The 11701-nt window shown below is 41.8% G+C and overlaps 1 protein-coding gene across 4 annotated transcripts in view; it reads left to right on the top strand.

Moving 5' to 3' along the window:
• The window catches only part of MAP4K4 (mitogen-activated protein kinase kinase kinase kinase 4), a 137673-nt gene extending 128990 nt beyond the window's left edge, over positions 1-8683 (top strand). For all 4 annotated transcript variants that reach the window (XM_028727931.2, XM_028727935.2, XM_028727936.2 and 1 more), the window contains 4 exons: positions 1327-1476; positions 2686-2845; positions 4582-4721; positions 5522-8683. In XM_028727931.2, the coding sequence (XP_028583764.1) occupies positions 1327-1476; positions 2686-2845; positions 4582-4721; positions 5522-5605 (534 nt within the window). In that variant the 3' untranslated portion in view covers positions 5606-8683. The remainder of the gene's footprint in view (positions 1-1326; positions 1477-2685; positions 2846-4581; positions 4722-5521) is intronic.
• Positions 8684-11701: the final 3018 nt, after the last annotated feature.

Below are 11701 nucleotides of genomic sequence, written 5' to 3' on the forward strand. Positions count from 1 at the left end.
CTGGTAGCACACTTAAACATGCTCTTTATGCAAACTTTAGTGCTACCTGATGAAGGAGAATTAGACAGTTAGTATTCCATAAGATCAAAAACCAGGAGACCATGTGTCTACTTTCATATGTGGTGGACCTGTGACAAGGTTTAAAAATTTTGGGAATCAATTTACAATGAACTCAAAAAAATATTTAGGTATACCTTTCCCAAAAGACCGGAACCGTGTCTATTAGGTTTAATAGGAATGGAAATCAAAATGGGAGACCAAAATTTGTTTATGTATGCTACGGCCGCCGCAAGAACCCTCCTGGCCCAAAGATGGAAAACACAAGACATACCAACCACCCAGGAGTGGCAGGTGAAGCTGACAGAATATGCAGAACTTGCCAAATTGTCAGGGAGGATCCGGGAGCAGGAAGATCAAAGACACAAGAATAACTGGAGTAAATTTATTGAATATTTAAAGGAGAACTGTAAAAGTGTTAAGACGCTAGCAGGATTGGCATAATACTTTCAATGTATATATGTGAGAATGAGGTGCGCGACAAAAAAGGAGGTAAATATACCAATTGCAGGGAGGGGAGTCAGGATTGGCATAATACTTTCAATGTATATATGTGAGAATGAGGTGCACGACAAAAAGGAGGTAAATATACCAATTGCAGGGAGGGGAGTCGGGACTTGGCAGAGTCAAAGGGAATGTATGGTAATAATATGATTTGTTGGGAAAAGAATATGTAAAGAAAATAATAAAAATTTACTTGAAAAACAAAAACAAAAACCAGGAGACCATGAAGACCAAATCTCTCATAGCAGGAACTACTGTAGTAGAGTTAAGAGTCCCTTTCCTTCTTGGGAGGTGGTTTTTCTCAGTTTGTATGTTCCTGCCCTCTCATTCTTAAATTGGGAAATAAGGGAACAGATTGAAACCAATTGGCTCATCACCATTTTCTCCAGAATTCATCAACTTATATGGGAGATTGATTTGGCATATTTTGACTTAAAGCGTTTATTCTAGGAATAAATTATATTTTGAATATTGAGGAGGAAATATAATCCTGGTGTTTTGCTTTGGTTTTTAAAGGGAAAAACTTAGCTGATCCTGTAGGGAGCCACTTGGTGCTGATTCATTAAAAGAGCCAAAGAAATGGCAAAAACATAGTTCCTCTGTACAGCATATTTTTTTTTTTACATGAAAATAAGTACTTTAATGGAAGAAGAAACCTCACACAGGAGAGAGGAGGGGGATGGAGGCATGTGTACATTTCTAAAGGAAACCTATTTTAATGGAGTGTACTAAGTGAATTCTTTATTTTTATTGCTTGCACTGCAGTCATTTGGAGATTTGGTACATAAGCCATTATTAGTGGATCTTACTGTGGAAGAAGGTCAGAGGCTGAAGGTGATCTATGGCTCCTGTGCTGGATTTCATGCTGTGGATGTAGACTCTGGATCAGTGTATGATATTTATCTCCCAACTCATGTAAGAACCCAGATTTCTCATTGTGCGGTATTCCATAACCCATTCTGCATTACAAAAAGAGTGAGATGCGTGTTTAAACCTTATTCATATGTGAAGGGGAGTTGTCCCTATGTTCCAAGAATGAGTTTCCATTGAGTGAGTGAGTTCTCTTTCTCTCAAGTGTTGGGCACTTAATAATGTCATTGGTCCTGAGGGTAAGAGCTGGACACTGAGATCCAGCGCCGAGGGCCTTTTGGCGGTTCCCTCCCTGCGAGATGTGAGGTTACAGGGAACCAGGCAGAGGGCCTTCTCGGTGGTGGCACCTGCCCTGTGGAACGTTCTCCCATCAGATGTCAAGGAAATAAACAACTGTCTGACTTTTTTTAGAAGACATTTGAAGGCAGCCCTGTTTAGGGAAGTTTTTAATGTTTAATGCTGTATTATGTTTTTAATATTCGGTTGGGAGCCACTCAGAGTGACTGGGGAGGCCCAGCCAGATTGGTGGGGTATGAACAATAAATAATACTAATATTTATTTATTTATTTATTTATACATACATACATACATACATACATACATACATACTACTACTACTGGGACGTGGGTGGCGCTGTGGGTTAAACCACAGAGCCTAGGACTTGCCAATCAGAAGGTCGGCGGTTTGAATCCCCGCGACGGGGTGAGCTCCCGTTGCTCGGTCCCTGCTCCTGCCAACCTAGCAGTTTGGAAGCACGTCAAAGTGCAAGTAGATAAATAAGTACCACTCTGGTGGGAAGGTAACCAGAAGTGGCTTAGTCATGCTGGCCACATGACCCGGAAGCTGTACGCCAGCTCCCTCGGCCAATAAAGTGAGATGAGCGTCACAACCCCAGAGTCGGTCACGACTGGACCTAATAGTCAGGGGTCCCTTTACCTTTACCTTACTACTACTACTACTACTACTACTACTACTACTACTACTGCTGCTGCTGCTGCTGCTGCTGCTGCTGCTACAGTGGAACAGACTCCCTCAAGAGCTTTTGGTCTCTCCTTCTTTTGAAGTTTTTAAGCAGAGGTTGTGTCTGCTTTAATCTGAGAGGTTGAAGGGCACTCAATCTGTCATGGATGCTTTAGTGAGGATCCTGCATGGTACAAGCGTTGGGGACCAGGTGACCTCCCGAGTTCCCTCCCAACTCCTTCCAGTTCCTCAGAGTGCAGGTGACATCCAGTTCTTCCTGTTGTTCTTGCAGATCCAGAGTAGTATCCAGCCCCATGCAATCATCATTTTGCCAAACACGGATGGGATGGAGCTGCTTGTTTGCTATGAAGATGAAGGAGTTTATGTTAATACATATGGAAGGATCACCAAAGATGTGGTTCTGCAGTGGGGAGAAATGCCAACATCAGTGGGTATGTATGCCAAGACCCCCAGCTTGCTTGTACTGCTAGGGAAATGATGTGGTCCAACGGAGAGATGGGTTTCTTTTCTTTTGTTGTTATTATCTTGGAATTCAGTCATTCATTTGTTAAACAGATCTGTACAGCAGTAAAGTACCTTTTTACTTGTATGTTGTGGAGGCTCATTATAGATCAGTCTTTGCCAACTTGGTGCCCTCCAAATGTTCGGGGCTGTAGCCAGTAGCTTTATTGAGCATTTATATTCCAGAATAATGACCATAATAATTCTTAGGACATATATAGTGCTCTTTCTAAGTGTTCAGATGCCCTACTTTTAACATGTGCCATGTACTTCTCAGAAGCCTTTCTGACTACTCTTGTTTGGTAGACCAATATTACTATCTTCCCGTTGTGGCTGGGCTAGGAGAGCAGCTTGTTTAAAGTCACGTAGTGAGTTTATGGCTGAGCTAAAATTATATTACTTGTAATTACAAGTTGGTCCCTTACAGATGGGGCTTGAGGCGAGCCACTTTGAAACACAGACCGCAATCCAGAGATCCTTGTTACATTTTCACATGGGTTTGTGTCTGTAGCGATGCTCTTTATGTCTTCCTGAAATTGAGAAATCTTAAAAATCCCATTGTTTGGCTAAATCAGAGAAGAATAAGAATCCTTTGTCTGTGCATTCCCCACATAAATACTGGTATATTTTGAGTCGCATAATGCAGTCCCTGCATCCAGTTACGGCTACCTAATCTTAAAGACTTCAGACAGACAAAACAAATTCCGCCATGAATGTTTCCGTAGTATTTCAGGAAGGCAAACTGTCTCCATATGACACAGCCTGCCTGGGGCTCTTTTAGCAGTCCTTAACAAGAAGCTGTGAGACGCGGGTGGCGCTGTGGGTAAAAGCCTCAGCGCCTAGGGCTTGCCGATCGAAAGGTCAGCGGTTCGAATCCCCGCGGCGGGGTGTGCTCCCGTTGTTCGGTCCCAGCGCCTGCCAACCTAGCAGTTCGAAAGCACTCCCGGGTGCAAGTAGATAAATAGGGACCGCTTAGTAGCGGGAAGGTAAACGGTGTTCCGTGTGCTGCGCTGGCTCGCCAGAGCAGCGATGTCACGCTGGCCACGTGACCCGGAAGTGTCTCCGGACAGCGCTGGCCCCCGGCCTCTTGAGTGAGATGGGCGCACAACCCTAGAGTCTGTCAAGACCGGCCCATACGGGCAGGGGTACCTTTACCTTTTACTAACAAGAGGCTGTTAATCCAAATAAAAGTTTTTAATAGTCTTGATGAATTGGAAGCTTTATGGTTTATTCTAAGAGATCTTCTTCACCTTAGCCTTTATGTTATCTTTAATGTATTTGGCTGAGGACAGAAACTCGTAAACTGCAATCCTATGCCCACTTACCTGGGAGTAAAGTCCATTAAATACATAGGATGGTGCTGTTGGTATTTGAAAATTAAACTTTCAAAGATATCTGTTCTCTTGGGAAGGAAGTATAGTGTAATCAGCTAAAAGCTTGCTTACAGAAGCCAAGTTTTCATCTAGCTGTCTAGCCATCTAGCCACGGCAACAAGGATGGAAACATAACAATTTTGTTTATGGGTTTTACATGAATTGATTACTTTGGGTGAAATATTATCAATTCAACAAGCTGCAATTAAAAGTTGGAATGCATAATATAACCACTTTGTGTTTCTTTGTATCATGAGGATGATTAATCGTGGCTTTTTGTTTTGATTGTAAAGCGTATATTCGATCCAATCAGATCATGGGCTGGGGAGAAAAAGCTATTGAGATACGATCGGTGGAAACAGGACACTTGGATGGTGTATTTATGCACAAGAGGGCACAAAGACTGAAGTTTCTATGTGAACGCAATGACAAGGTAAGAGATCTATTTCGCCCTCCTTTACATTGGTTCCCCCCTGCTCCCCGTTTCAAAATTATTGTGGAGAAGAGATAGGAGGAACGCTGGTGATCAGTCCAAAATGTGTTCCACCCAATTCCACAATCCTCTCACTAGGGTTGGGAGGAAAGGAATGGATATATGGATCAGATATGGAAAGCCACGGATGCACACAATGACTCTTTTGGGCTCTTCGTTGGCAGGGAAGCAGAAAAGAATTCCTACAGCCTTGTACTCCCCAGGTGTTGTTAGACTGCAGCTCCCACCATGTTGGCTGTGGCTGACAGGAGTTTGAGTTAAACAACATCTGGAGGCAGCAGGGCGAAATATTTAAAAGGACAGGACAGGCCTTTCCACGCGGCTTTCCTTCTGCACGTTGGTGTTCCACCAAGCTTTGAGAGCATAGCCACTGAAGCTCTATGACTTCATTCCTACTGCCTTAAAAGTGTCCCATTAGTACTATTTCTTCTTTCTAGTTTTTGTTTTAAAACATGTGTAGGCATCCAGCCCAATTGCCTTCTAAATCCGGCCCACGGACAGTCCAGGAATCAGTGTATTTTTACACGAGTAGAATGTGTCCTTTTATTTAAAATGCTTCTCTGGGTTATTTGTGGGGCATAGGAATCCGTTCATCCCCCCCCCCAAAAAAAAATATAGTCTGGCCCCTCCACGAGGTTTGAGGGACAGTGGACTACCCCCCTGCTGAAAAAGTTTGCTGAACCCTGTTTTAAAACCACCTGAGTCCCATTTTGTTTTCTCTCGTGTCTCTTCCTTTACAGGTTTTCTTTGCATCTGTACGGTCCGGAGGAAGCAGCCAAGTTTATTTCATGACCTTAGGCAGGACTTCTCTTTTGAGCTGGTAGAAGCTGTTGTAGTTTGACAAGGGATTGCTGTCATCTGGAGTCTTCATAACTTGGAACCATTTGCAACTGGAGAACAGGCCTGACGTGATGTAGGGCCACATGCCATTGCGTGTGGAGGCATCACCGATGTTGGGTTCTTTTTGTTTTAAAATTGAGGCTGCGGTACGCAGCTGGTGCTGTAAAGATATTGCCATTGGGTGCTATCTGTTTTGGGATCCCACTAGAGGAAAAATCAGGTCTCCCTCTCCTTTTCCTCCTTCCCCTCCTGCAGATTGCCTAGTGAGAAAGAAAGAGGCGGATCAGAAGCAAGTTTTTTGAAAGGAGGCAGGCATGAGAAGGTAGCTGGAGAGTGTTGTAGGTGGAGTCAGTGTTGCTGAAGCAGAGAGCAAATCTAATATAGTAATATTAACAATGTATTTAATTGACATTTCTTTTTTTTCTTTTTTCTTTTGTAATGTGACAATATGTGGGCAAAGAGGAAGATGCAGGTTTTAAAATTAATATTTATAAAATGTGAAAGGCACAGTGGTTTAGGGGGAGATAGGGTGACGTTTTTTTAAGTTTTGGCTTGGCCAAGAGTTCAGTCATTTTTTTTTCTATGTACCGAGTTTTGCCTAAAAACCACACGTGGATGATTTTTTAAATAAATAAATAGAATTGTTCATTTTTCTATAACGACTCTTCATTAGGCTAGAACTTGGTAAATGTCAGTGTTAGCACTGCCTCAGTTAAAGGTTTAATTTTTGTTTAAACCTGAAATGTGCAACAACTTTTACTACCAGTCTGCGCATGTAGCCTTTGGGGAAAGAAAATTCCAAACATGTTTATTTTTGTGCCTACCTCATGGTTTCTAATGCATACAGTAAAAGAGGTGGTTTAGGTTTCTACTTTTTTTTTTTTAGGAGAACAAATATTAATGTCCAATTATTGATAATACCAAAACTAGCAGGTTAAAGGTTTGACTGTTAATTTTGTATTGGGTTTCAGCAGAAGAGACAAGCAGTTATTTGAGATGGTTGATCGATTCGTAGCGGTGACACAGCAACCTAAGCAGTCCATTTCTTAAATTTTGAAAGCGAACTTTTCACTTTATTTTTTACCGATTTTATCATGAATAGAAGTTTTAAGGAATTCAGCCTAAAATTCAGAAGGTTTTACTCCTAACATGTGGGGTTTAGTAACAGGCAAGTAACAATAGCTAGGCTAGTTCTATAACTTGTTAAATGTTGTAGGAAACTTTTGGGGAAGTGACGTTTTCCTTTTCTAAGAATGCAATGCACTAAAACTATTTTAAGAATGTAGTTAATACCGCTTATTCATTTTTCTTTTTTAAAAAACAGCATATACTTGTGTTTTAATGTAACATCCAACTCTTGGCTCTTTCCCTCATTTGCCCCACTTTTTTAAAGGGAAAAAACCCCCCTCAGTTTTGTTTTATCAGTAAGTTTTTGGCCTTCGTAATAAATGTCTCAAGACTAATAATTTGTTTAAAGGCTACATGTGTTTATTACTTGAGAAAACTTGAGTGTGTATTATCTGTTGGTGATGTAATAATGCACAGTGTCATTATTCGATCGTTATGGGGTTGGTTTTCTTTTTTAAGGGATTTTTTTAAAATAAAAAACTCTCTTTTGGGGTACTTTTGTTGACAGCTGCCTTAAGTTCACTGTTCAGCCAGTGAACTGGAGTCCAGTGTTTCATGGGCTATGTCTTCTGCTGTGGTTACCTTTATTCATGGCATGACAGGTGTAGAGATTTAAATGTGATTCTTCGATCGAGACGCTTCAATAGTTCAAATGAGATTTGTCACACAACTTGCTTTGTGTTGAACAGTACCAGTTGGGTGAACCAGCTGCTCAGTAAGCCTTTCTTTTGGAATCAGACTGCTGTTCCTTTCTTTGACCAACTAATTTTTATTTACTAAGGGCTTTCTTTGCAAGATCAGGAAGGTCTCCCTCTCCCCAAAAAGGAGTAAATAGCAGAATACACACAGATAATTGTTGGCAGATAAACCTTTTGAAGTCTCTTCTATTTGAGGGGGGTGGGGGAAAATGGTTTGGGTTTTGCATAGCACTGAACATCAGAGCTAATTCTAGACGTGGCTTTCAGTTCTCATTGTACCTGTTGGGAAACAGGTGGAAGTAGCAGCTCTGCTTTGAACAGCAAGGAATTAATGGGACTCAAAAGACCAATGCAGACAGAGGCAATAGGTGTCTCTCTCACATGGCACTGTAGCATATTCTCCTGGTCGACCAGATTCCCCAAAGGAAAATATTTAAAAGACACGGTGTGGTTAAAAACTGATTTAATTCTTGACCTCTCTTCTCATGCCACCTTGCTATCTATCTATATTTTAAAGAAGACTACTGTTAAATGTAGGAATGTTGTAATATGGAGGAATTCTCCCTGGTCAATATGCTGATGAAATTCTGTACAACAAAATAGGAGGGTAGGGGGTAGGGTGGGGAGCATGACTTGTTCAGTGGGGCAGCCGCCTCGCTGCCCCCAAACCCCACACAAATGCCAGGGTGGCTGACTTGACAAGTCAAATCAGTATTACGAAACCACTACATAAAAAAATGTTGAAATCCATTTTTAAAGCAGTGCTGTTGGTGAAGCATAAAAATACTCCTAGTTTAGTTTTAAGCTTTAAGTAATAACTTTCTGTATCTTAAGTCAAAGTAATTCTAACTGTATGACTGCAGTGGCTTTATTTTTTATTGTATGCACATGTTATGTTGGAGAAAATGTTTACAAAAATGGTTTTGTTACACTAATGTGCATCACATATTTATGGTTTATTTCGAAGTGATTTTGTGGGGTTTAGGTTTTCATAGTAGTAGCAGTACACACTTTTGTGATTTTTTTTAAAAAAAATAACAACCCCAAACTCTGCCAACTATAAAGATGCTTAAACAATAATAAAAATGACAAAATTACTAATTGTAGAGCTGCAAAGCAGACTGGTGGCAATGAAACACTCAGCCTTTTTGCAGTGCTGTCTAATTTGTCTTTTGTGTATTATAAAATACTGTCCCCCTCTCCCCATTTTTCCTTAAATAAAGAAAAAAAATGACACCTAGTTGTGTATGTGGAAGTATTTTGAGTGACTTTCTTTTTTCTTTAGAAGGGGGAAGTGTATGCTCTTCTAAATCGCAGTGAAAGAAACAACAGTCTCTTGGCAGCACATGGGTGAAATTGTATTCTGTAAATCTTATACTTGGTAAAACTCACACGCTATGTAGATAGACACAGACACAACAGCTTTTTGTGTGCAGCTTTGCTGAAACAATTTAGAATGGCACAGCTGGATTAAATGGGCCACCAATGTCTTTCAAGGCCCAACTCCAAAGTTTTCAGTAGAGCTGATGCAAATATACTAGCAAGGTGTTTTCACACAACCTGCTGCTGTTACTACTGTGATTAACTTGTGCTCTTCTGTTCAGTATGGAACAAGAAGATGGAACTGTTTTGTGTGCAAAAGGCATGTGATCTGTAGTTCATAAGTAAAACTACTCGGGGTACAAAACGATTCGTAAATAATGTCCCAGAATACCAAGTCAGAATAAACAACGCCAACTGGGAAATAACCATAAATCTACTTCACACATTGGGTTGTAAATCTACTTCACACATTGCACACACGTAAAAGAGTAACAAAGCATTGAAAGTCTAAATACAATTGGAATACAATTGGCAAGTTGGAGGGGTGTCTGCCTCAAACCATCCTTACCATCGAACCCACATCAGAAGCTCATACAGTACAGTGATACCTCGGGTTACAGATGCTTCAGGTTACAGTCTCCGCTAACCCAGAAATACTACCTCGGGTTAAGAACTTTGCTTCAGGATGAGAACAGAAATCGTACTGCGGCGGCACAGCAGCAGCAGGAGGCCCTATTAGCTAAAGTGGTGCTTCAGGTTAAGAATAGTTTCAGGTTAAGAACGGACCTCCAGAATGAATTAAGTACTTAACCCGAGGTACCACTGTTGTTCTGATACCACAAGGAAGAACTGAGAAGTGTGTGCCATGAGGAGAGCCTTGCCCCTTAATTCGTCCTATTTTTATAGGCTGGGGGGGGGGGGGGAGGTGCCGGAACTCACCATGTTCTGGTATAATGGCAATGGAGCCTACTTGAGGGGTGCTGAAACTGAGTTCCGGCTGAATCCAAATGGAATTCCCTGCCCCAGATGCACTCTGGCTTTAAACCGTCACAAGAAACAGCTGAATATTTCACCTGCCTTAGCAGTCCTAAAAGGCTGGGAGAGAGAGAGAGAGAGAGAGAGAGAGAGAGAGAGAGAGAGAGAGAGAAAGAGAATGTGTATAGCTTGAGTGGCAATTCAGTCTTGGGCCCAAGGATTCTGTGGAAGATGCTTGCATTTGTCATGACCCTGGGATCATTCCTGTTCTTCAGGTGGTGAGATCGAGGGCTCTGAGGGGGAACCGCACACGCAGCCAAACCCAGAAAAAAGAAGTTAGCAAGAAGGTCTCATGGTTCCGTTGTACCCCCAGCCCAAGAATGTCATCTTCACATCTAGCTTGAGAGGACTTCCATCAGAAGTCCTGGTACAAGCAGAGTTTCCCCTGTTTCAATGGAGTAAAAGACTGCTAGCCCTCTTCAGGCTTGAAAAGACACATTTCAGAGAAGATGGGTATTAAAACTGGGACAGAACTCAAGATAGTCGGTTGCTGAAGCAACATCAGCTATCTTCTAAGATTCTGTCTGGGTCCTGAACAAGGCCTCACTTCCACATAAGACAGTTTCATAGCCTTAAAATTCAACGTGGCTGTATAATTTTTCAGGGACCCTTGTCAAGGGCTGAATGGACTTGACAGTAAAGTAAATTTATTGTGCTCTTAAGAAAAGCAGAATACAGTTAGATGTATATATTGTGCAATTTTTTTATTGCATAATTCTGGATTTCCTGATTGTGGGCACTACCGAAAACCCAGTCCCAACCGCAAAATCTTATTCAGCCACCTCTCGTTTATGAGACTTCAGCAGATGTTGCACACATACTTTCAAGCATATCTTAGCAGTCCTAAGGCTTCTTTTTTGTTCTTTAAAAAAAAAATCAAAGATAAACTTGCGTGATGTTCAATCTGCCATCATTTTCGCATCTCCTGTGCTTATGTGGAGCTGTGTACATACAGATCTACTCTTGAACATATTTAAATGCAACGTTTACTGTTTTTGAAATTTAAGATTCTTGTTAGATCTGCCCATTCTCCTACACGTTGTCAAAGCAAAACTGGTTTGCACTGGTTTCCTCGACAGGAGCTTTGACTAGGGGTTAGACTTGATGAACTTTGGAGGCCTTGAAATTTTGTAAGCTGACGGTCTGTAAATCTTTCAACCTTAGGTAAAGGTAAAGGGACCCCTGACCATTAGGTCCAATCGTAGCCAACTCTGGGGTTGCGGCGCTCATCTTGCTTTATTGGCTGAGGGAGCCGGTGTACAGCTTCCGGGTCATGTGGCCAGCATGACTAAGCCACTTCTGGTGAACCAGAGCAGCGCACGGAAACGCCGTTTACCTTCCCGCCGGAGCGGTACCTATTTATCTACTTGCACTTTGACGTGCTTTTGAACTGCTAGGTTGGCAGGAGCAGGGACCGTGCAATGGGAGCTCACCCCATCGTGGGGATTTGAACCGCCGACCTTCTGATCGGCAAGCCCTAGGCTCAGTGGTTTAACCCACAGCGCCACCCACGTCCAATGCAAGTAAAAATCCAGCCACTGTGGATGATGTCCTGGAAGTAGGAAAATGACTGAAATATTGGGTAAAATATTGTTTCCTAATCCAGCAAACCACTTAGACATGTTGTTCCATTACAACATGGTACAGTTTTGAAATGCTTACTTAAAATGAACTATTGGGAGGACGTGTTCCGCATGAGAAAGTAACTTTCTGTTCCACATGCTGCTCTCAGAATTCCCAGCACGTGCTGCAGCTACTCCATCTAAAGAATCTATACAACCATAGCTGTATGATTATCATTAGAAGGGAAACGGGCCTGTAAAAGCGCTGGTACTATCTGGTGGTATTTCATACAATACAGGAAACTGTAGAAGGAAAATACTTTGAAAGCAATCT

This window comes from Podarcis muralis, chromosome 4 (assembly GCF_964188315.1).
Source record: "Podarcis muralis chromosome 4, rPodMur119.hap1.1, whole genome shotgun sequence".
Taxonomy (NCBI): domain Eukaryota; kingdom Metazoa; phylum Chordata; class Lepidosauria; order Squamata; family Lacertidae; genus Podarcis; species Podarcis muralis.